This window comes from Ictidomys tridecemlineatus, chromosome 8 (genome assembly GCF_052094955.1).
Source record: "Ictidomys tridecemlineatus isolate mIctTri1 chromosome 8, mIctTri1.hap1, whole genome shotgun sequence".
Classification (NCBI taxonomy): Eukaryota; Metazoa; Chordata; class Mammalia; order Rodentia; family Sciuridae; genus Ictidomys; species Ictidomys tridecemlineatus.
The window spans coordinates 134,640,527-134,667,417 of record NC_135484.1 but is presented as its reverse complement, the minus strand read 5'-3'; the positions used below and the strand labels follow the sequence as shown (position 1 = coordinate 134,667,417).

Here is a 26,891-nt window from a genome sequence, read left to right as displayed (position 1 = left end):
AACAATGTAGAATAGCCTTGTTACTTGACTCATTTATACCTGGTTTCTGGCCACTTTCACTGGTAGTATAATAAAGAATACACCTGGTCTTTGTCCCAGTTGTTGGCACAGATCTTCAGAAACCCTGACTGATAAGAGAGCCTCTGTTATGCTAATGAGGCAACTCCCATTGGTCCCCTAGGATTAGAATCTGGGGTCAGTCCAGTCTCTGGGGAGCAAGAGGGTACTAGAGATTGAATCTGATTACATGGCCAATGAGTTTAACCAATTATGCTTACATGATGAACCTCTAATTAAAATTCCAGATACTAAAGCTAAGTGGAGTTTCCTGGTGGTGAACACACTAGTGTGCAGGGAGGGTGGCGTGCTTAGATTCTAAGAGGAAAGGGCATGGAACTCTGTGTCTGGGACCATCATGGACCTCACTACTATGGTTTGAATCTTGAATGTCCCCCAAAGGCCCTTGTGTTAAAGGCTTGATCACTAGCCTGTGGCACTATTGGAACCTTCAGGAGGTGGGGCCTAGTGGGAGGTTTTAGATATTCCAGAAGAAGTACTCTTGAAAGGAATTGTGGGTTGCCAGTCTCCCCGCTCCCCTCTCTCTCTCTTTAGCTGCCACCATGATGTGTTCTCTCACCACAGGCCCAAAGACAATGCAGTCAACTGATCATGAACTAGAACCCAAAGCTAAAGTACATCTTTCCTCTTTTTAGGCTGATTATCTCAAGTATTTTGTTATAGTAACAGAAAGCTGACCCTGTATAATTCCTTTATGATAATGCTTTAATAATTTAAGTACGGTACTTTCAGTGAGTTCTGTAAGTTATTCTACTAAATTATCAAACCTGAGGGGCTCTTGGACTCCTAAATTTTTGCAGAAGTGCAGCTGGCCGGGTGTGGTGGCACATGCTTATAATCCCAGTGACTCAGAAGGCTGAGACAGAAGGATCATAAGTTCAGAGCCAGCCTCAGCAGCAAGGCACTAAGAAACTCATGAAGACCCCATCTCTAAATAAAAAATATTAAAAAGAGCTGTGGATGTGGATCAGTAGTTAAGTGCTCCTGAGTTCAATCCCCAAAACAAAAGAAAAAAAGGACAGCTGGTCCCTGAGACTTTTGTCTGGATCTGAAGTATCAACTGTCATGTGGAGGACATTGCTGTTAACCTGTAGGATACATACTAACTCATAGTTTAGTGTCAGGATTGAATTACAGGGACAGTCAGTTTTAGAACAATACTTTTGTCTCTTCCATTCTAATATTGTGAATTGTCAAATTATTGGAAAAAGGTCTCATCTTACAAAGTAGAATGTGAAGTGACATTTTTAAAATTCTACTTCAATTAGACTTTAAAAAAAAAAACGAAAATATTAAGGGGGTTTTTATATTCTTTCACCTCCCCACCTTTGCATATCATGCTCCCTCACCCCAGAATATCTTTCCAGCCCTCCACAATGTCTGGGATAACATTTACTTTTCAGTGTAGAGATGTCCTTCTTATCCTCCTCCCTGACCCTCCAGCTGGTTTGGTGCCTGGGCCATGTGCTTATTTGATAACCTATCTATTACAGTTACCTGCAGTATCCCAATTCCCAGTTTCCATGTCTATTTCCACTCCTCCTGCCAACCTTCATTAGAGGACAGAGTTTTTCACCTGATTTGTCAGTGGCAGGTGCTGTACCTGACATGTCATGGGCACATGCTTAAATGGAGTCAGCAAGTAAAAACAACTAGGCAGGCCTGAAGTACAGGCTTAACTCACTCCTCCTAAGCCTCATGTTGGGACATTCTTTTTCTTCTGGGAAAACCACCTGAATGGGTCTTTTTGTCCTGGGAAAGTTAGATGAAGACTTTCTACTGACTTGGAGCTATTTGGAGAACCATTCCAGAAAGTGGAGAAAAGAAACCTAAATCACCCCCAAAATGAGAATAAAGTAGAGTCACCTAAGAAAAATGGAGAGTTGCCTCTAGGAAGAGAACTGGGTTGCTTTTGGGAAAGATGGATTTGGGGTTGTGGAAAGAGGAGAAGGTGGAGGGGATGCTGTGGCATCTGTTTCCTTCTCTTTCATTAAAATGGACTTGAAGCCTAATGATGAAAGGACTTAAGACCAGAAGACAGACAGCCCATTCATGGGAATCTGGGTGATCTGGCTGTAACTGGTGCTGCTTCTGTATCTGGAGATCCAGCAGAATGGACAGCTGAGGGATACCCACAGGAAACACCTGTGACACAGATCTTATTATTTCACATGGGCATCCACAGTGGTGCTCATGGCCAGCCTTCTTCATGGAGAATATTCAACATGGAGATCTTCAACAATAGCTTTCACAGAATACAGGCAACAGAAACTTGCAGACAGAAACCTGGGCTACAGCCAACAGAATAGAGTGTAGCATATTCAAATAATTCTTTGAGGAATTCCCAGACATATGCAGGGGATACATTGTAGCTGTCCAATGACTACTTGGTAGAATGGGGAGAGTGTAAACAATGTTATAAAGGTATTTGAAACTGTGTGCATGCCTGAAATCCCAGTAGAGGAGGATTGCAAGTTCAAAGCCAGCTTCAGCATTTTAGGGAAGCTCTAAGCAACTTACCAAAAGCCTGTCCCAAAATTTAAATAAATAAATAAATAAATAAATAATAAAAAGGGCTGGGGATGTGGCTCTGTGGTTAAGCACCTCTGGGTTTAAAACCTGACACACACACACAAAAAAAGCATTTAAAGTTCATATAGAAATATCAAAATCTGAATATCCAAAAGAGAAAAAGTAAACTTCAGCCTCTACTGTATCCCACATGCAGAAAATGAATTAAAATGGACCACAGGCCTCAATGAACAGCTAATACTATGAAACTTCCACAAGCCAACATAGAAGAATATCTTTAAGGGCTTGGGATAGATGGTTTTTTAAGACACAAATAGCAAAAATTATGAGAGAGAGAGAGGTCAATTTGATTTCATCAAAGCTTAGATACATCTGCTCTTCAAAAAACATCTTTAGGAAAATGAAAAGACTACACACAGTCTGAGAGAAAATATTTGTAGGAAGCTTGTATATAGAATGTGTAAAGAATCTTTAAGACTCAATAATAGAACAAAACACCTCAGTTTGTAAACAGGCAAAAGAATATCTCACAAAAGAAGATATCTGAAGAGCCAAAAAAAAAAACAACACATGAAACATGCACAGAGAAATGTAAATTAAAACCACAATGAGATGTTATTAGACTCCAACTAGAAAAGTCTGAAAGGAAAAAGACAATATTAAATTTAAAATTAATAAAATCAAACATTCAACCATTTCTCTTTAACATGATACTAGAAGCCCTATAACATAAAAACATAAATAAAATGTATGAGGGTTAGAAAGGAAGTAAAAACTATATTTGTAGGTTATATAATTGTGTATAAGGAAAATTAAGACTATGTACAGATAAACTTTTTGAACTGATAACAGGTTAACAAGTTATCTGCTAAAAATATTCAGCATAATACATAGGAGCAGACAGAAAAGGAATTTTAAAATGAAATATTAAATGGCATCAAAAATAAGAAGTACTAAGAATAAATATGATAAAAGATGTGAGAGATCTCTTCAGAGAAAGATAATTGCATAGTTTTAAAGTAAAGAAGACCTAAATAAGTGGAATGATATGCCATGTTTGCAGATTTAACCACTCAGTAATATAACAAAGAAAACTCTTTCCACGCTTATTTACGGACTCAGTGCAATACCAATCTATATTCCAGTGTGTGTGTGTGTGTGTGTAACTTGACAAACTGATTCTGAAAATATTCTCAATGTGTCAAGAATAGCCATGTGGGGCTGGAGTTGTGGCTAAGTGGTAGAGTGCTCGCCTAGCATGTGTGAGGCCCTGGGTTCGATCCTCAGCACCACATAAAAATAAATAAACAAAATAAAGGTATTGTGTACAACTAAGAAATATATATATGACTAGCCAATGTACTTTTGAACAGGGGAGACATCTTAATACAAAGACAATGAAATTCTTTAGGATACATAAAGAACTAAAAAAATTAACACCAAAAAAAAACCAAATAACCCAATCAATAAATGGGATATTTATTGATAAATGTATATCATCTTAGAAGATGATATACAATCAATAAATAAAATGTGAAAAAAATGTTCAATATATCTATCAATTAGAGAAATGCAAATCAAAACTACTCTAAGATTTCATCTCACTCCAGTCAGAATGGCAGCTATTAAGAATACAAAGAACAATAAATGTTGGTGAGGATGTGGGGGAAAAGGCACACTCATACATTGCTGGTGGGACTGCAAATTTATGCAACCACTCTGGAAAGCAGTATAGAAATTCCTTGGAAGACTTGGAATGGAACCACCATTTGACCCAGCTATCCCATTCCTCAGTTTATACACAAAGGACTTAAAAAGAGCACACGATGGTGATGCAGCCGTATCAATGTTTTTAGCAGCACAATTCACAACAGCTAAATTGTGGAACCAACATACATGCCCTTCAATAGATGAATGTATAAAGAAATTGTGATACACACACACACACACACACACACACACACACACACGAATATTACTCAGAGCATTAAAAGAAAATAAAATCATGGCATTTGCAGGTACATGGATGGAGTTGGAGAGCATCATGCTTAGTGAAGTAAACCCATCCCAGAAAAACAAAGGTTGAATGTTTTCTGTGATTTGTGAATGCTGACTCATAATGGGGGTTGGAGGGTTTTGGGAAGAATGGAGGAAATTTAGATAGGACAAAGAGGAGGGTGGGGAAGGGAGAGAGGAGGCATGGAGATAGGAAAGATGGTGGAATGAGATGGACATCATTACCCTAAGTACATGTATGAAGACACAAATGGTGTGACTCTACTTTTTGAACAACAGAGACATGAAACATTGTGCTCTGTATGTGTACTATGAATTGAAATGCATTCTGCTATCGTGTATAACAAGTTAGAATAAGTAAATAAATTTAAAAAATAAAGACACCACAAATAATAACACCAGGACTGGCACATGGACATTGGAACAGAAAATATAATAAACATGGATATCTGAAAGAGGTAGTCTTGAAAATTAGTCAGGAAAAGATAGACTTTTCAGTAAGTGTTGCTGGGAGAGTATGTAAAAAAATTACTAAAATTATTTTATACCATAATAAATAAAATTACCTTCTAAATATGAAAGCCAAAGTCTAAAGTATTTAGAAAATAAATACAATTTCATTATGATCTCAGGGTGGAGAAGAGGAGAAAGGCTTCTTCAAAAAGACACTCCCTAAAAAGCGCCAATCATAAAGGAAAAAATTACTATATCTTATTATATAAAAATGAACAGCTTCTGCTTTTCTACCAGAAAAATATCATAAAAAGAGTGAAAATATAAGACACAGCGAAAGAAGCCATCCACAGTACAAATTACTGTCAAGCACAACATTTAGAGTGTATTAAAACTCCTAAATAGTGATAAGGAAAATGATAGAATATTTACCCCAAAAAAAGAAGAAGAACTTAAATATGTATTTCATAAAAATCAAAGACCAACAGACCAATGTGATGTGTGCTGTGCGCATATGTGTGTGTGTCCACACATATCTAAGAAAATGTTTAACCATTTAGCAGAGTACTGTAATTTAAATTTAAATATGATATATTATTGCACATCCACTAGATTCTGAAAGATTAAAGTGTTGTTAAAGATACAGAGCAACAAGACCTTTCCTGTAGTGTTGATGGGAGTGTACATTTTTATGTACATTTAAATGTACATCTTGCATGCACAATAATATTTGTAGCAGCCCCATACTGAAGACAACCAAAATGGCCATCAGTAATACAATATATATATATATATATATATATATATATATATATATTAGAAATATTTGTAAAGTGGAATGTTAGTAATAAACACGGATAGTTAGACACAACAATATGGTGAATCAAAGAGAATTAAGACAGAAAAAGATATAAAATAGTACCAACAGTATGAATACATTCACACACAAATTCCAAACTGGCAAAATGAAGCTATAGATTTAGAGTACACATATAACAGTTAAAACTGCAAAGAAAATCAAGGAAATTATTATAAAAATTCAGATTTGTAGTTAACTCAAGGAAAATGACCAACGGATGGGATTTGGGGTGCTCTCGGTGTTCCAATTTTTAATCTGGTGTTGACTTTATGGCTGTTTTTAATTATTTCTCCAACTATGCTTATAGTTCATGCATTTTCCATATGTATATATCTCAATGATAAAGACAATATTTTTTTAAACATTTATTTTTTAGTTTTTTAGGTGGACACAATATCTTTATTTTACATTTATGTTGTTCTGGGGATCGAACCCAGTGCCTCATGCATGCTAGGCGAGCACTCTACCACTGAGCCACAACCCCAGCCCCAGAAACAATATTTTAACAGTAAGTCATCTTTCACTGTGGATGAAAAAAAATTGAGATACTCAGGAATATTTTTCTTCTTTAGAGTCTAGATGAAAGTTTGCAGTTTATAATCTTTCATATTTGGTGCTATTTGTTAACATTAGTAACAATAATAGTATCAATAATAACCATAAAGATGGCCATATATCCAATCACTCTGATGCATCAATAATTTTTATCTCATTTCTTAGTCCTAATCTATTCCATAAGGTAAATGTTATCATCCTTATTTAACAGATAAGAAAAACTGAGGCTTAGAATACTGAGCAATTGTTTTGAATTTACACAGCTAGTGAATCTCAAATTCAAACCTAAGCTATCTGTCTAATTCTCATGAGTTTTCCACTAGGCTATTCTCTCTCTCTTTTTAAAATCTGTTCTAATTAGTTATACATGACAGTAGAATGCACTTTGACACATAATACATAAATGGAATATAATTTCTCATTCTTCTGGTTGTACATAATGTAGAATCCCACTGGTCATGTAGTCATATATGTACACAGAATAATAATGTCTGGTTTATTCTACTATCCTTCCTGCTCCCCTAGCCCCCATCCCTTTACTCCATTCTACCTAACCCAAAACTCTATTCTTCCCTAGGTACCCCCTCCCCTTATTGTGAACTAGCCATCTGCATATCAGAGGAAACATTTGGTCTTTGGTTTGGGGGGATTGGCTTATTTCACTTAGCCTGATATTCTCCAGCTGCATCCATTTATCAGCAAATGCCATATTTTAGGCTAGTTTCTTATTATGCATCTATAAATTTGTTTTAATGGCATTTTTCAGATCAAAAAATAAATATATGTTTATTTTAGAACATTGATAGCTCTAGAAAAGCACAAAACATATTTGGTGTAACAATCTACTGTGACATTTTTCTAAGTATGTGTTATCCATCCAATATAATGGCAGGATTTTGTTTTTAAATTCAAACTGAGTACAAATACTATTTTATAATTTGCACTTTTACCCCTAACAATAACATTGATTTTTTTCTCATGTTGTTCATATAACTAATGGACACATAGCATTCTTTAGTATGAGAATGTCATGTCTGTTTAACCAACTGTCATATTTTGGTTCTATTTCAGTGTTTTAAATATAACAAATAGTATTATGATGATATCTTCAAAATTAAATGTTTTGGTACAACTTGATTTCTTTGAGGTAAAACTCTTAGAAATGCAATTGGGGGGGTCAAAGGTCATGATTAAATTGCCTTCTATAAAGATTAGTACAGTGTGCATTCTTAACAAGTGTGTGAGAATACCGTCCTTCCTATCCCCTGCCCCCAAGTTCCATTCACACTGAAAATATTCTCTGTATAAGAACTAGGATTTATAATGCCTTTAAACATTTTACCAGCTGCAACAGTCCTTTTGCATCTTAAATTCTTTGATATTTTTGAACATATGAAATAAAAGGTAACAACTAACTATGAACCGTTATGTAATAGCCTGATTTATTTTCTGCCTGAAAATACAATTTTACCTTTCAGAGTGAAGCACACATACTAGAAAGTATATGAGGTTTTCACCCAGGTTCTCATCAACCATTATTGTGCTCTCTACTGCAGTGTTTTTCCCTGTGGAAAATTTCTCCCCTGAACCTTACCCTTTTGGGGAGAAGCAGGCCAGCATTTGGTCAGAAGAGCATGACCTGAGCTTTGCACTTCTGTAATTTCATTCCTTGTTACTATCATAAGCTTCTTCTAGCTCCTGAAATCCACTTCCAATTTAGAAGGTAGAAAAGCATTCTCAAGAATGTAAATATAAACATACTCTTCTTCCAGTTCCTAAAACTAGAAAATGATGATTCATGCTGTGGAATGGGATTTTTAAAAATTGGGTATGAACCCTCTAGGACTTCTCCAATTGTTTAGAATGGATGGCCACAACTGTAGCATGAATATTACCTTGTAGCAACCATTTTATTTTGTTCTCTCATTTTAAGGCTTAAAGAATCAAAGGGAGGGGATTGAGGCATGGCTTAGTGTAGAACACTTGCCTAGCAAGTGTGAGGCACTGGGTTCGATCCTCAGCACCACATAACAAATAAAATAAAATCATTCTGTTCATCTACAACTACAAAAAAAAAAAAGAATCAAAGAGAGGGAAGTACATATGGATAGTAAAAGAGCAGAAATAATCTTATGGCATTGGAATAGAATTATAAATGTGAGTATGAACATATATTTAAATTATGTGTATATACATATACACACATACATATATACATATGTATACATACATACATATATATGTATGTGTGTGTGTGTGTATGTGTGTGTGTGTGTATACACACATATCATAGCTCTGTTCACTGAAGGTGCTAGAAACAATGGCACTCTGGTAGTAAAGGGAATACCATTCTTCTCTAAAAGGAACCAATGTTCCTTGAAGAAATGGCAGATTCCAGAAATAAGGTGAAAAAGTAGGGAAATATTAAAATAATAATAAGAGCAGCATGCCAGAAGTACATATAAGCCAACTCAAAGGTACTCCCATTGGCCAAATCTGGAACAATTTGAGCATCGAATGAATATAGGGAGTGTGCATTCATTTTTTAAAATTCATAGCTTTATATTGATACTACAAAGTGAGGGGCTCAGGACGAGAAAGGAAAACTCTTCTTTTGAGAAGAATATAAATTAATAAGTGTTGAAGAAATTTTAGAATTAGAAAATCACCATTTTACAATCATTATGGTAATAATTCAGGCAGGAGCCAGGTGCAGTGGTGCACACCTATTATCCCAGTTACTCTAAGAACAAAGGCAAGAGGATCAAGGGTCCAAAGCCAGACTGAGCAACTTAGTGAGGTTCTAGGTAATTTAGCGATACCCTGTCTCAAAATAAAAGGTCTGGGATGTGGCTCAGTGGTTAAGTGTCCCTGGGTACAATCCCCAGTACCAAAAAAAAAGAAAAGAAAGAAAGAAAAAAAAATTCAGGCAGGATACCTGCAAATCGCCAAAAGATATCTGTCAATTGTAAAGAGCAAATAGTAATTTTATATTGGATAAATCTGGAAGACAACACCAGAATCAGATTACCAAATTTAGCATCACTAATAATAACACAAGCTGACAACCTGTGTCACCTTTTGTGATGTTCTGAGAAAGACATAACATCACTTATGTGGTTTTCTGGTTACAGGTATAACCTGCTTCCAGACATGAAGACACAATCAGGCAGGTCCAATTAAGAAATATTATGTGAGGCAGTTTGTCTGGAATCTGCAAAAATATCAATGTCAGGAAGAATAAAAGAAAGAAGACTGGGGTGACTATTCCCTAAATATATGGAAGGAGATTAAAAACAAAAGGCAGGATGATTAAATGTACTATCAGATTTTTGATTGGATCTTGATATGTGAGGAAGTGTCTTCGTTCTCAGGAAACATACACTTATGCATTTAGAGGAAAAGTTTAATGAAATCTGAAACTTTCAGAAAAAAAAAGAGAGATGTCAAATGAGGAAAACACTAACATTTGGTGTATCTAGATAAAGAGTATATGGATATTCATTGTACTATTCTTGCAGATTTTATGCTTGAGGTTTTTTTTTTAATTTTTTAAAACTTTATTTATTTACTGTGGTGCTGGGAATCAAACCTAAAGCTAGATAAGCACTCTACCACTGGGTTACTCCCTCCGTCCTGAAGGATTTTGTTTTTTGTTTTGGTATTTCATTTTTTGTTTGGCCAATGCTTAGGCTAGAACCCAGGGTTTTATGCATGCCCAGGCAAGCTCTCTACACTCTCCACAGCCCTAAAGTTCTGCTTTTTTTAAAAAGGTGGAGGAAGAGAACATTTTCAACCAAAATAATATAAAACCCATGTAAGCACATTGGAAATTTATTTACGCATTTATGTGTGAGTAGTATTTTCATAATGTACTTTGTTCCTTTTGAAATATCATATGTTCTTTTCTAAATATTATATTAACTCAGTGGCCAGTATTTATATTCTATATTAAAGTAAACAATGAATGCAATCACTTATGGAAATAATGAACTAAAACATTATTTCATATTTTTGAAGGATTAATCTTAAAATGATAATATCTGTACTTTTATTATTTTTAGGTTGTTAAAAAAAACCCTTCTTTTTTATTCTTTTTTTAAACAGGAAAAGAACAGACCCCAAATTTACTACCTGCCTAAAGCATGGGAATTCATTTAATGGTTTGTTCATTTCCATGCTGGGGAGGGAGCCCAGGGCCTTGAACTTGCTGGGCAAGCACTCTACTACTGAGCTACATCCTCAACCCTCGTGAGAGTTTTAGACTCCTCATTTTTTATAATCCAGCATTTAGCTACTTACTTGCTGTCACTTGGAAATGTTGAAGGTCTAATATCAAATGTGACTGTCTGGATATTCTATGACATCATGTCCTCCTTGCTCAGAGTATCTCATCTGCAAGCAGATAATAAGATTATAGCAGTTAAAAATAAAAATAAGTTGCTTAATTTTTCTATTAATTATAAAATTTTGCACTACATGGTACTTACATCAGAAGAAAGATGTGAGAATCTTAACTCTGCCACTCACTATTTCCTATTCCTTCTCTTCAGCCTCAGGTGACCTGGTAAGTATGGGGTATAATTTATGTCTCTCTGGATCTCAGCCTCAGTCACCTGGAAAAGTTGGCTGCAAACTGCTCAGTAGCACTATGTTTTTCTTTTAACAAGTTTACTTACTTTTATTAGTCGTATTATTGAGGGTTTTTTTTTCTTCTTAGTGCCATTATTGAAGAGTAACTTATAAGCCATAAAATCCAGCCATCTTAAGTGTACATTTTAGCAATTTAGCAAGCTTTAAGGCACTTTATGAGTTGTATAATTGTTACCATAGTACATCACCCAATAAGATTCTGTTTACAGTTAATCCCTGTTCCTACTCCCAGCCCCAGACAGCTGCCAATCTACTTTGTCTGTCTTTAGACTTGCCTTTTCTGGACATTATCAAACAAATGGAATCATACAGCATGTGGTCTTTGTACCTTGCCTTTTCTACTTAAAACCATGTTTCTGTTCATGCTGTAGCAAGCATCAGTATCTCATTCATTCTTCTTGCTGAGTAGTATTCTATTTGTACTGATATAGCATGTTGTTTGCCCATTTACCAAACTGCTAGAATTTTGAATGGTTTCTAGTTTGGGGCTGTTGTGAATAATGCGTCTATGAATATTCAAGTTCAAGGTTTTGTGTGTTCACATTTTTTTTTCACATTTCTCAGGTAGATGCCCAGGAAAAGGATTGTTGGATCATATAGGGAATAGCTTTGTAAGAAAATGCCAAACCGGTTAGTTTTTAAAACAGCTGTACAAATTTACATTCCTGTCAACCTGTCTGATTTCTTCACATCCCTCTCAACAATTGTTTTTTCTCTTTGCTTTTTTATTCTAAGTCTTCTAGGGTGTGCGAAATGCTATTTCATTGTCATTTTAACTTGCATCTCACTGATGACTGCTTTTGAGCATTTATTACATGAGCTTATTATCCATGTGTCTATCTTCTTTGGTGAGATGTCTGTTCAAATCTTTTGTCCACTTTTAAAATTGGGATGTTCGTCATCCTGTTACTGATTTGGAAGAATTCATGGTATATTCTGGATACAGGTTCTTCACCAAATATGCAGTTTCCAAGTATTTTCTCCAAATCGGTAGATGGTCTTTACATTTTCCCAATAATGTCCTTAGAAGAGCAAACATTTTGAATATTGCTAAAGTGCTGTTTATCAATTTTTGTTTTTCTGGGTCATACTCAGTGGTACTTTATGGAAAGAAGAAAAGTCAATTGGAATGTGGATGACAGGGATGCATTAGCCTTGCATTTTGGTATTTGTGACAATTGCTCTACTTTTATGAGTAAATGCTCAGAGGCCTTTGTTGTTCTGGAAACTTTCAGCAAGCCGTGCATAAACAGAAACTATTAGCATTATCCAGCTGGTTTGAATGCCAAGCAGTAGATGAGCTGTCAGCCACTCCTATTTGTGTGGCTCCTTTGACAGTGTGGTGTCTTAATCAGCTAATAGAAATGTCCTTTGAAAAGAATCAAGGGATTCTTTCCATGGCTCTCTAAGTGCTATTTGTTAGTATTTACAAAACATGTATAACTTCAAAATATCATGGAAATAGTGGAAAAGTCTCACTGGGCCCATTTATAGCCTTACTATATATTTTTTTCTAGGCATAAGAACTTTTTGATGCGTTCAGAGTCTTTTATGGATAGGTGTTTGGAGTCCTGAGATTAGGCAGATAGACCATAATAAGCATGTATGCAACACCTGGGTGGTTTCATGGTAAAATATTGTATCAGGCAGCTTATCCTCTAGGCCATCAGAAGCTGGGAATAGTGTGATATAGCAGTACGAGACTATTGCCACTGAATTCAAGTAACATGAATTTTTTCAATTGTGGCTTTTTTTGTTAGGACAAATAGACACATTCAAAATCATCCTCTCTAGCAATTAATCAACAAATGTTTATTGAGTACATATTGTGTGTGGAAATATCAATATATGGATGACATTCCAAATTTATCTCTAATTGACATTCTCCCCTGAGCTCCGGATTTCTATTTCCACACCTATTTATCTTGAAGTTTTAGTGGGCTTGTCAAAACGGAGTTTCTGACCTTCCTCCAAAATTTGTTCTTCCCATGGCCTTCTCCATCTCAGTTAATGTCAAATTTATTCTTCAAGTGCTCCAGGAGAAATTCGTAAACATCCTTGTCCACTGTCCTCCTTTCACACCCCACATCCAATCCATCACAAATCCTAGTGATTCTAAATGTGATGTGAAGGACTGCGTGGGATTCTGAAACAGAAAAGGGACATTAGGGGGAAAAAAAAGAAAAAGAAAATGAAGTATTGAGTTTACTTAATAATAATGTATCAACATTGGTTCATTAAGGGGACAATTATACTAGGCCAATATAAGATGCTGAAAATACGGAAAACACACAAGTCATAGGGAAACTCTCTGGGCCACTCTGAACTCTCCAAATTACCTTTTCTGTAGCTGTATAACTACTTTAAAATAAAAAGTTTGTTTTTAAAAGCAAGCAAAGGAACAGATTCTACTGTGCTCTGGCTAATTGGAGCCTGTGGCTAGTTTGCTAGAGTCAAGGAGGATGGGAAATCTGATTTTTGTTGTTTTGATGGTCTGGGCAGAGGCTGTGGCCACATATATCTTTCTTCTGGTAGGAAAATTTGTCACATTACATAATTTAATAACACATATAAACATTGGTAACCTCAAATCTGTTTCATCTTTTCACAATAATTTTGTGGAAATAACTTATTATTTACAAATATATGCTTCTACTTAGTAACAGAAACTATTAACATTATCCAGCTGGTTTGAATGCCAAGCAGTAGATGGGAGCATGTTTTTTGTTTTTTCTTTAATTCCTACAAAATATTAACAGTTTTTTAAAAAAATGATTCTGCTATAATTCTTTAAAACTTCTTAAAATGAAAAAAACATCTATTTTTATTTTACATTGATTTATTTTATTTTATTTTACGTTGATTTATTTTATTTTACAATTGATCTGAATTAGAAAGGAAAACTTTTTTTTTTTTTTTTTTTTTTTTAAAAAGGAAGAGTGCCAAAGGCTGGTGGTCAGCAAAGGCTACAAATAAAAGGTGACAATTGCCTTGTGCCCCAAAGAACTGGATGAATACCTATAACACTAATTCCAGTTACTAGGGAATCAAAGTTTTATGCCACTTAAATAAATCTAGAAGTACATTACAACCTGGCAGGTAGTTCTCACACTAACTCCCTCTTCTTAGTGGGCAGCAGAAAACGGGAGAGTTATAGTGTCACTTGTCAGGAGAGTTTATTGAAAAAGCTTATCTCTGTTCTTCATACCTAGATGCCTGTGTCTTTGGCCTTCCCCTAGAGCATGAACAGTTATGGATATCACAAACACCTTTAAGGACTGAGAACATTAAATGAAACTTGCCGTATGTTTTTAGAAGAGCCTATGTTGAAGTTGGGCATGTTCACAGTTACCATAATGAATATGCATGTGGCTGCATGTTTCCACACCTAGAGTCCTGCCAGCTGGGAACAAGCACTTAATCATGAGTCTGAAAGGGGCATATGATCGCCAAGGACAAATCCAGCTTTGTAATTCTGAGAGTATTGCCACACCGAGGAGAGGGAAAGGTGAAGGTGTTATTTCATCCAGTGTTCCCAGTTCCATCCTCTCCTTACCTGACCTCTGAAATGGAGCCATTGGCTTTGAAAAGCCTGGTGTCTAAAATTAATATTCTTCCCCATCTGACTAAGAAGCCAACAGCTGAGCAACATGAGATCAAGGACCATATTAGTTTAAACAGGGGCTCAAAGTGGCATTTGAGAGAGAGGATACTTCCTCTCGTAGTGGACACTTGTCTTTTCAGAAGACTTCCACTGACTGAGAGGAAAGGCTTTTACCAGAGGCTTCTGTGGTCAATCTGAAGTCTAAAAAGCTTCCCTTTGTCTGGTGGAACTTGCATTCTGGGCTTGGAGTGGTTCAAACTCTATGATGTCTTCCTATAAATGGTAATTGTTTTTGTTTATTGTTATCTCTTGAATCTCTTCTATTTTTGCTTTAAACAACAAGAGGTACTAAACTGCATATAAAGCTAAATGTGTAATATTTCTTTGCAAAATGACAATATCCGGAACCTAAGCTTTTCCTTTAATGTGTTAATTTTTATATGGCTTTCTACTCCAGCATTAGTACCTTCTGCAATTAAAATTATCTTTTAGTTATAGTTTTGTCTTAGAACAGTCATGCATCAAGTTTTGTAGAGTACTGAATTGAAAATACTTTGGAACTCCAGTTTATTATTTTACTGTATGAGTTGCAAAAATGAAAGACAAAGTTTCACGGGGGAAATTACAGATGCTTTTTAAGTTGACCAAAAAGCTGGAAGAAGCAATTTTCAAATTTCCAGTAGGGGGCCTCCAGAGTTAGTCATGGGAAACCACTACAAATTCAAATCTCTTTATTTCTCTCTCTATATATAATCAGGGGATGTGTAGATATATATATACAATTATGTGTCTAGAGTGACAGCAATATTGTAATGTGTGCATTACTTAATTTGTTTGGAAAATATTTTTTTTTAAAAAAACCACAAGAACTCTGAACTACTCAGAGAATGAACATTAATGAAGATGCAAGAATGGTTTCTGGGTACCTTCTCTACTGGAGTGCTGTATGGAAATTAACTTCTTTTTAAAAGTAAACACCCAACATTTAAAGGTGCAGACAGAGGCAAAAGGGGTGTAACAGGTGTAACTCAGAGGTAGAGCTTTTATTTAGCATGTGTGGGGCCCTGTGTTGGATCCTCGGCATTGTTTAAAAAAAAAAAAAAGACACAGGCACAGAAAAGCTCTGAAAAAGGATTTATTTGGTGGAAATCTCTCCTGAGAAGGAGAAAAAATTCCAGAGGGAGCAGGAGAAATCCCTTATTTAGTAAGTCCTTCTTCAGGAACATAAGGAGCAAAACCTCTCTCCCAATTAAGTCCAAGATCTTTTATATTCTATATTTAAACTGGCCATTCAATATTATAGGGAAGTTATACATTTACTCTGTTTCCTCTGAAAAGAATACTTTTGATAACATAAATTTGATAATTTTAGTTTATGAAATAAACTGATAAGAGCAGAAAAAAGAACATACAAAATTTATTACATGCCTAGAGCATGCAAAATTGGGACTCAAAGGATGTGACTCATACTTGGAGTTTAAAGGGATAGGGACTTGGGCTTCAGGGGTGAAGGGAAGTGGGTCAGTCTGCTGAAGATTGGAGGGAGACCTGCACAGCAAGCCAAGGTTGTCTTGTGACACAGGTGGAGTCTCTCAGGTAACATTCACCTGTGGTCATCTCCACATGCGCCAGGTGTCAGAGTCTCCATCTCTTCTTTGCTGGGCAGAAAGGGGAAGGTATCAGAATTTATTGTCTGGATTTGCTCTTTGCTGATACAGATAGCAGTACATTCCTTTTTATAAAAGGAGAGCTTTTCACAGCATTTTTCCATGTTTACAGACATGTGCACTTTTTCCTGAATAACCAACTCCAAATATGCCAAGGAAACATCTGGGTGAGGTATTTTACTGTCCTTAATATGCACCTTATTTCACACAGTGAAAGCGGTAACATAAACATCCAATCAAACTTGAGATGGCTTCTTACTCTTTGTAGGAAAAAGTAAAAACAAAACAAAACAAAACAAAAAAATATTTTCCTTTAAAAGTTCCAGTGGTGGAAATTCAATATGAATATTAACATTCTTCTTCCCAATTTTGGATCTTCTCTCTTTAAATAGAAGAGACTTCCAAAATCTCATTGATTAGTTGTTGAGAAAGTCAATATATGATTAACTGATGAGAATTTTCTTGGTTTCCTTTTTTTTTTTTTAACAGTCAAGAGAAGGGAGCACTGAAAAGTCACGATTGTGTCCTGATTTACAAATCGGAGACAGAGGGAGGCGAGAGCCACATGCCAGGCAGTAGCTTAATTGGACTCACCACCAAGATGCTAAAAGTGAAGAGACTGGAAGAGATCAACACATGTTACAGCAGCAACGGGCTGGAGAAAATGGCCTTTTTAATGGAAGAGGTTGAGAAAGTGAAATGCTTTCTGGAAGAAAAAGCCAGTGAAGAACATCCAAGATCTGGGAAGAATGAGGTAATTATGTGCTGATGTAGTCTTCTAAATATTACCAGTTCTATCTTTTTTCTTTTAATATATCAGGTGGAGCCATTTATTTGACCCTTTTCAAATTCTATTTTGTCACTTATATAGAGAATTAAGGAAAGGTTTCAATAGGCAATTTCCTGTTTTGTTTCATTGAGAATGCTGTGAAACAATGAAGTTGAGTTTGGTTGACAATCAGGAAGTCTTTGAAGATATATTTTTACCTTGTGGTAAGCGGCTTAGCAGCTTTGGGGGCTGGACTGTAACTTGGTGGTAGAGAGAGCACTAAGCATGCCCAGGTCCCTGGGTTCCATCCCCAGCAACCCCCTGCCAAGTATATACATTAATGGAGCCTGTGGAAACACACTTTGAGGAAGAATCCTTTAAAATGATGGATTTGGGCTTGAGTAGAAATGCTGTGAGGACCACAATTGTTCTACAGATGAAGGTTTTAATTTCCTGAAGACTTGAGCTCCCCAAGGGGTAGAGTTATTGATAGTAAAGACCAGAGAAGGGACAAGCAGGACTTGCTGATGGCATGATTGTGGAACCCTGTGTCCTCTGCTGTGCAGAACAAGGGTGCAGAGTGTTCTTTGGTTAGTTACTAAATTCAAACAAGGAGCTGTCCCATCTGAAAAATGAGATGATAGCTTTTGTGAAAATTAAGTGGAATAACTCCTCAGCAAAATACCTGACACTATCACAAGCACTTCTTTGTTTTCCTTTTTGTTTTGTTTTGTTTTGGTGGTGCTGGGAAGCAAACCCAGGGCCTTGAGCATTCTAAGCACACACTCTACCCCTGAGCTACACGGTAAACATTTAATAAATGTTAGCCAGCAACAGCAGTAGCAGCAGCAGAAGCAATTTCCTCCCTTCCCTTATCTTAGTCACTTCCATTCATCATCCCTTGAAGTGCAGCTCTGGTCCAGCATGGGCTTCATTGCATTTTGCCTGTGCTTCTCTTAGCACCCGCAAGGCTTTTGAATGTATTTATCATCTTTCCCAGACAGGGATCCTGAAGGTTGGGACCACATTTTGCATCCTCAGCCACTTATTTACCCAGATGCAGAGACATAATAGGCACCAAAAGTGTTAGAGGAACAAACAGGTCTATTCAAGTGAATTCTGCATTCTGGATGAGGGCCCGGAATCATTGTTGCTAATAATCAGAGCAAGTGATTCTTGTTAGACAGGTTTGGACAACATCCTTCTTTGCTCAGCTATTATTCCAAAAAACACTATTCAGGTGGGAAGGGCATTTTGAACAACAAAACAGTGGATGAAATAGAGATATTGTATATAACAGCCCTAGGAGTTATTTTACTGTGAGTTAAGAACAATAAAATGTGCAGGAAGGAAGAAATGAGTTATAGTAAAACAGATTTCTTTGAGAACTCTATTTTCTCCGTGAGATAATATCTTTTTTTTAAATTTTGAAATGGGGTCTTACTATGTTACACAGGCTGGCCCCAATCTCTGGGGTTCAAATGATCCTCCTACCCTAGCCTCCGAGTGTCTGGGACTTCAGGTGTGTGTCACTGTGCCAGTCTAGTTAATATCTTGCTCAATATAGAGCAAGAAGAAATTTCTACAAGCAAAATTTAAGTGATAAATGAAAGTCTTTCTGATCAGGGCTATTAATTGTACAAATAAATAAGCATGGGTTTTTTCTGTTCATTAATTTCTACAGGACATGAAAGATAAAGTGTATTCGTATAACTTTGCATAACTGAAACCATCAAGTAGCTGCAATAGTTTATATGAGTCTGATTATTTTTCATGTTCAGCTTTTCTCCAAGTTCTGTTATATAAATTTTACAAATAAGTAACTGTCTTTAAAAAGTAAGAGATACTGGTAAGTTGGACCATAAACATTTTTAGGAAGATTTACTTTTATAATTAACAATGGTTCTAGAATGTTAGAAATCAGTGATGGGGCAGTTGTATATATATATATATATATTTTTTTTTTTTTTAAAGAAGTATTTTTTTGCGGGGGGGGAGAATTTTAATTTTATTTATTTATTTTTTAGTTTTTGGCAGACACAACATCTTTGTTTGTATGTGGTGCTGAGGATCGAACCCGGGCTGCAAGCATGCCAGGCGAGCTCGATACCGCTTCAGCCACATCCCCAGCCCAGTTGTATATTTTTTGAGAGATATTTTTGAGAGAAAGACTGAAAACATTGAATCTGCAGAAACCCTAAAAGAAGTCTTCTCTCCCTTTTGTGGCTCAGGCCTGTTGGCTTCTGTCCTGCAGTTGATACTGTGTGGAAGGTGGGAAGAAGTGACAAGGAATTCTCTATGTCCCATTCAGTTTCTTATTTGTAAATGGAGACAAGCCCAGAGATGTCAACAGTAAATTTCCCAGTCTCTCTCTCTTGCCTTGTGGAAAATGGATGGGTACATGTGTCGGAGGCTCAGAGCTCTTCTCCTTCCTGCAGTAGCCAAGGCCCTGTCCGGGTGGTGCAGGGTGGCAGGCCTGGCAGTGGGTGGGAGGAGAAGGCCATTCCAGCATCTCAGATGTCTTCAGGTATGTAGACAGAGCTGGATTAACACGTCTCCATCTTCTGCTTGGCTGCAGTAAATCTTTACCATACCACTCTTTTCTCTCCAGGGACTATTAAAAAAAATGCTTGTCAACTTTCTTCCTCTTTCTCTTTTATCCCTTCTTTCTCTGAAAGGATTAACACTACTAATCATAGTAGAAACATTCAGTGGTTTTTCTGAAAAGAATTTGCTCTGAATTTCAGACACTCTGGTGACATGAAAGCTTTTGTTCTGGAAGCTTAGAGTACATTTACTTTCTAGAATAGACTTTATCTGCAGAACCAACAGTGGAAAAATTATGCATAAATTTAGCAACCTATGTTAAAATAGTTGGATAAAACTTGGATTCATTTCTTTTTCTGCTCTTAACCAGATTTTTCTATTTCATTTATTTTTCCTCTACTGACTTTATTTTTAACTCTCTTCTTTCTCTTTTTCTACTTTTTTGGTTGAATTTATTAAATACTAATATATTCTACTTCTTTCTACCTAAAAAATTCTTTTTTGCAATTTTAATTTTGTTCTTTTAATTTTTCTGCTTTCTTTTCCTTCTGTTTTCTAATGACCATTCTTATTCTGTTACTTTTCAAAGGATGTTCAAAGTCACCTAATTTATACATCTAGTGTAGAATTTTAAAAGCATCTACTACTCAGAGAGGGGCATCTAGCTCTCTACCCTAAATACTTTGTTTCTGTTTTTCTCTTTCCTTTCTGACTTCCATGATGACTCAAAATTAAAAACTTTGGAGGATGGTAAAGGCCCCTCCCTAAGAGAGGATGCAGGGATAGATAGAGAGTGATGGTCATCCTCCTGGATCACCTGCCCCGAGAATGAAGCCACAGCAGAGCTTCCCTCCCTCACATACTGGTGATTTCCCCCTCTCCCTCCACCCCACGGCATGAGCTCTGCCGTCCTCCAAACCTACGTGCACTCAACATTAAATATCACCACCAGCACCCACAGTCATCACTACTGCATCACCTCCAGGCTGACTCGTAGTCCTGCCTTCCCTCCTTGGAGGGCCTCCACAATACTCCTTCAAAAGAAGGTCTTGCACGTGAGGAAGTTGAATAAGTGGCTGGATTTAAAAAAAAAATTTCAGCCTAACTAACAAAGTCTTTTAGCACAAATCAAAGGAAGACTTTTAGCACTAATGATAAACCAGATTAAAGCATTCATTGTGTATGTGAACATACAAGTAAAAAAATCAAGTAAAACTAAAAAAGCAAGATACCTGACATATGTGAAAGATGAGAATATCCACTGTGTATATACCATTACCTTAAAAATGATATGTGGTTCTCATAACTATAATTAGTATTGTTTTTATTCAATCAGATCCAGGGATTTTTAAAAAATTATTCACTTATTTACTTTTATGCTGGGCATTGAACTCAGGGCTTTAAGCATGCTAAGTATACACTTTAAGCATGCTAAGTACCACTGAGCTATACCCTATCCCCAAGATTTAATTTTGTCAGTTCTCTAGTGCCTATATAAATAGCTCTCAGATTTAATGTAATATCGCTCCTCCTCACACACACACACACAGCACACACACATCCCTATTGGCATCCCTACTTGCTCACTAAAAAACAAAAGTGTCAAATAATGTTCTTAGACAATCATTCATCTCTGCCTACTTTTCACTACCTTCCCAGGTATACTACATACATCCTGCTTTCTTTTGTTTTTGTTTGTTTGTTTGTTTTCCTAGGGCTGGGGATGGAACCCAGGGCCTTGTGCTTGCTAAACAAACATTTTGCCACTGAACTTCAACCTCAGTCCATCTACCTGCTTTTTATACCCAAGATGGTCTATATGGTCTGTGCCCACCTCCTTGTCCTTTGGTTTTCTCGACCTTCCTAGATAGCCCTAGTTTCCTGTCCTCCACCCAAAATGCATTGGCCTGGTACCAATGCTCCAAGTACAGAAACTGTGGAATGCCAGAGTGAGGATGGCCCTTCTACAAAAATACATCACCATGGACCATGGCTCCACAACTGTGCTTATAGGACTCTTATTGTTTTATTTGTTCTTTTTAGATATGCATGACAGTAGAGTGTATTTTGACATATTATACGCACAGTGAGTATGACCTATTCTAATTAGGATCCTATTATTGTGGTTGTACATGATGTGTTTTACTGGTCGTGTATTCGCATATGAACATAGGAAAGTTATGTCAGATTCATTCCACTGTCTTTTTGATTCCCATTCCCTTCCCTTCATTCCCCTTTGTCTAATCTACTCTCCTAAGTCAACTTTTAAAAAAATTACCTTAACTCTGATTGATTTGTGCTAAAAGTCTTCCTTAGTTAGGAATAATTCTTCTTTTAAAACCAGGTTTAAATTCTTCCATATCCCAGCTGGGGGTGGGGACAGGGTGAGGGTAGAAAATAAGGACAACCCTAACACAAGCAGACCATGTAATCCCTGGAATGTTTAAAAGGCCTGGTACCAATGCTCCAAAGACCAAACAGAATAAAATATTTATCAACAGGATGTGCAAAAGGATAGAGTGGGTTGAAGCAAAGCATGAATCTCCCTATTTTGATTGCAGATGGTGGGTTTAATACCAAGTGGCATTTCCTGACCAACTGCTATGAAACTGAACCACCAGCAGCATCCAAAGTGGCTGTAACTTAGACCTCGAAATAGCACAACTGAGGGTGGAGGTTTTGTGATTTTCGAAGTTGCATCTCTCCACCCCTATTCTTTGCTGCTTACCCGACAAGGGCAGGAGAAAGCCGCCTGGCTGGCGGTGGCCCAGCCTAGGCAGCGGGCAGGAGTTACAGTGCAGCTACTAGTCCTGGAACTGGGGACAAACGCATGCGCGTCGGCATTCCTTATAGCCAGCAGGTCTCCCTCAGCCCCTGCACCTGTTTTGGATCTGTCACTCAAAGTCATCATATTTTCCTTTTAAAGAGGCAGAATATTTGTAGATGGTGTAATTGGAGACGCTCATGGCAGACTCTGCAGGAATCCTCAGCAATTCGGGATACCCACTCCTCAGAGCAGAGCAGGGAGCGACAGTGCTTGAAAAGTGATTGAGCTAGATCAGGGGAGGGAAGGCGCCTGTGAGCCAAGGGACTTCACAGCTGCTCCCAGAGAATGGACTCAACACTTAGAAGAAAAAGCGTCTGGATCGTAGGTAGCGTGTGCCTTCTATCGTCTTCAGTCCTCTGGCGCCTATTCCGGGCGGCGATGACACGGGGAGGCCACAGACAGGCTCCTGCTCTTGGGGACACACAGGTAGTAAACTCCCTTTTAACCACGAAAGATTCATTTTGTCCTCTATGCAAATGTTGCCAGCCCCAGAGTGTTACTTAACAGAGGCAATGGAATGCATGCCCTGTTGAATCCTTGCCCAGGGCTACCGTCTTAGAAAGGGAGGGTTAATAATAGTGGCAAGTGGCACCTTCCAACATTTCCAACAATTGCACCACTTTCAGGGAACCTCGAGTCAGCTATGCCTGGTATTTATTAGTCGGTGATCACTTTGGAGTGTGAGAGCCTAAAATGATGTCATTTTTCTCCTTCTTATGTGCCTTCATTGTAAAAATTAAAAAAAAAAAAGCAAAACTGCTTTTTCTCTTTTTAAGAAATTTATTGCAAATACAGCTCTGAAAGAGAATAAGCCCTTCTGAGCTCCTCCTTCTATGCATTCTCCTTTGAACCCATACTGCTTTTCTTGTGATACTCCAGCTATTCCAAGAATGGAATTCAGTCAGGAAAACAGTAGAATTCTGCAAGAAGGAGGAGGAGGAGGATTTACTATTTTAAGCATCTTGGCACTTTCCAAGAGGTGGTATTCCTGTCTGGGGTACGGATCTTACCACGTTCTTAATTCTTTTATCAATTAGCATTCGATGAATTATTTTTTTAGATGATAGTAGGCACTTTAGAAAATTTGACAGCAAAGAGTTTTCCTACTTGAAGGTATATTCAGGGTAGTTTCTCCATCTTTTTTTCATTATCATTTAATCTTATCCTCAAACTTTGTTTTCCCTCTGATTAAACCCTCCCATGAAATTTATCTATTTACTTTAAAAAAGGCATTTTCTTTTTTGTGGTGCTGGGAATCGAACCTGAAACCTTTCACTTGCTGGCAAGTAAGTGCTCTGCTGATGAGCTATACCTGCATCCCTCCCCATGAAATTTTCATAGCATAGATAAACCGATCAGCTGAATTGCATGTGTATGTGTGCTTCATCCCCTCTCTACAAAGAACCAATTTTAAGCGCCAGTGGACTATCGCCCTATTGACAATGCATGACTTACAGTTTAAAAAAAGATTTCAGGTGTGAGAATGGGTGTATATTCCTGTGTATACAGGCCTCATTTACATCCCATGAGAAATAACCAACTTTGCCTCTTGATGACAGAGGAGGACAGAGCTCTAGGAATTGGCTTCCCTGAGGCCCTGAGCCAAGTTCACTGCCAGAAGAATTGCCAGATCTTGGAATGGTTTATCTATCATCTGATCTATGTCAGTTGAGGACCAGATAAATGCATTGGGAGAAAGCAGTAGAATTTATTTTTAAAAAAAGTAGGATATCATAAAACAACATACCTCTCTTTAGGTGTAACCTAACATCATGATTAAGTCTACATTTTCCATTGCAGTCCCTATTGTCCATGTGTCAATCATTTTTAGTTGTTTCACATATCTCCTACGGAGGTATCAGGGGGCTATGTTTCCTTTATGGAGAATGCTTCCAATTCCATTGTGAAAAAGAATGTGCTATTCACTCCACCTATGAGAATGTGGGCCTCTGGCTTTTCCCAATGAAGAAGTCAACAAGTATTTAGGAGCACTGTGGGTATATAATTCTAAAGATTTTTTTTTTTGTAACTCTTCAACTGTAAAGAAAATCTCTCTTAAATGAGATTTTACAACATATCCTCTTAGTTTTTTTTCATTGCTAGTGATTATTTAGAAATGTGGGCAACTGTTATCTTGGAAATTTCTACAAGCACAGAAGTTTTAGTCTTTTATAAAGGTGTCAAATAATTCTATTTATGATATTAATAGGCTTTGTTCCCACTGAAGACATATAGTAATGAAAAGGGTTTCCAATGCCCTGTATGTAGATCCCTACACTAGTAGAGCTCCTGGTGTCCTTGACTAAAAACAGGTGAGCCATATTTATGTTTATGTTGTTTTAGCTTAGTGTTGTTTTAGCCTCTCAGAATAATTAAAATTATGATAGTTTTATGCTATTTCTATTACTTGTTGCAATAGGAGAAAAATATTTTCATTTTTTTTCTAAAAGTTAAAACAGGATAATCAAAATTATAAATGTTACAAATCAAATCTGTATTCCTAGGTAAGAGAAGAGGTAACCACACTTGATAATAAAATTCCTAAATACATTCGGTCAAACTCTACTTCTATCCACTTTTCTAAACCACAATGGTTGTAAAATTTACATTTATTTATTAGTGTTTTCCAGACTTCAACTTTTCACAGACTACCTTAATGATTTTTGTTGTACAGTTGGTTCTCCATATCCATGGGTTCTTCATTTGCAGATTCAACCAAACACGAATCAAAAATGTTAGAAAAGCCAGTCATGATGGCCCACACCTGTAATACCAGAAGCTTGGCAGTCTGAGGCAGGAGGATCAAGAGTTCAAAGCCAGCCTCAGCAATGGCGAGGCGCCAAGCAACTCAGTGAGACTCTGTCTCTTAAATAAAATACAAAATAAGGCTGAGGATGTGGCTTAGGGATCAATGCCCCTGAGTTCAATCCCGGTACCATTAAAAAAAAAAAAAAAAAAAAAGGAAAAAAGAAAAGAAAGAAAAAAATTATGTCTGTAATGAACATCTACAGATTTTTTTCTTGTCATTATTTCCTACCAAGACAGAATATTTACTTAGCATTTACATTATGTTAGTGTTTTAAAGTATACAGGATGATTTAAAACATACAGGAGGAAATGTGTATGATATACATAACTACCACACCACTTTATATAAAGGACTTTGGATGAAGTCCTAGAGCTAATCTCTTAAGGATATGAAAGATGACTCTATTTTCCTGCAATCCTTACTCCTATTAATATTTTTCAAATATCAAGTCATTTAAAACATTTTTAAAAAAATATTATTAGTTGTAGACACACAATACCTTTATTTTATTTCTTTATTTTTATGTGGTGCTGAGGATAGAACCCAGTGTCTCCCACATGCTAGGCAAGCATTCTGCCACTGAGCCCCACCCAGTCCCAGTCCCAGCCCCAGCCCCAGCCCTCATTTATAAATTTTTTAACAAAAGCAAAAACAGAGTGAAATCATAGCTTTATTGTGCTAACTAGAGATTTTTCTAATGCACAACAATATATACATACAACATAAAATTATAAATGGTCTGTTAGTCTCTGACCTTAAATCACTTAAAATCCCCTGCCATAAGGTGGTCCCATATCTGTCAAATCAGGAGGACACCCAGATTCAGGAACTATTTTCAGAACTTTGCTCTGTGGCATTTGACCCTTTCACCTCTATTTCTCATTTTCTGTCTACCATGTGATGACAGTAACAAAGATCAGGGAAATGGTGGTAAGCAGGCAGCAGTGGAACCTTCTGTCTAGAGAGAAGACAGAGAAAATTGATAATAGAAAGCATTTAGTACAGAATGTTGATATTAGGAAAAGTTCACTTAGAGTTCTTGTGTGCCTAGTCTGTGTCTCCATATTGTCACTAGAAAGCAGAATCTGAGGCCAGAGCATTTGTGTAGGTCCTTCTTTTGGGAATTGGCTCCCAGGAGCAGTCATGGGACTGGGGTATGTAAATCAGGGAAGAAGGGAAGCCCCAACCAGGTCATGCCTAAGTGACCACCATAGGAAGGATGACCCAGAAATGAAGGGGGTGCTGATCCCCCAGGACCCGTTCCCACAATCAAGGATGACTACCTGCTGGTATTTTCAGTTGCCTATGCATGTGTGTTGGTTCCCAGGAGAATCTTGCTGCAATGACAGAGAACCCAGAGGAGAAGAGGAGATGCATTGGCTCTGGGGTGAAGTGTCTTTCTACTCCTATATGGATCTGGCAACAGCCCAAGCAAAGACGGGCATGGAGGGCGAGTGTGTGTGTGTGTGTGTGTGTGTGTGTGTGTGTGTGTGTGTGTGTGTATTCTGATGCATTCAAAGTC

General features: G+C 37.1%; 1 protein-coding gene across 3 annotated transcripts in view; it reads left to right on the top strand.

Annotated features, from left to right (window-relative positions):
* Positions 1–16,871: 16,871 nt before the first annotated feature.
* The window catches only part of Mylk4 (myosin light chain kinase family member 4), an 80,159-nt gene continuing 70,139 nt past the window's right edge, over positions 16,872–26,891 (top strand). For 2 of the 3 annotated variants that reach the window (XM_040282192.2, XM_040282191.2), the window contains exon 1: positions 16,880–17,171. In XM_040282192.2, the coding sequence (XP_040138126.2) occupies positions 16,983–17,171 (189 nt within the window). In that variant the 5' untranslated portion in view covers positions 16,880–16,982. Of the gene's footprint in view, positions 17,172–26,891 lie in introns of all 3 variants that reach the window. The other variant, XM_040282189.2, reaches the window with a different exon arrangement.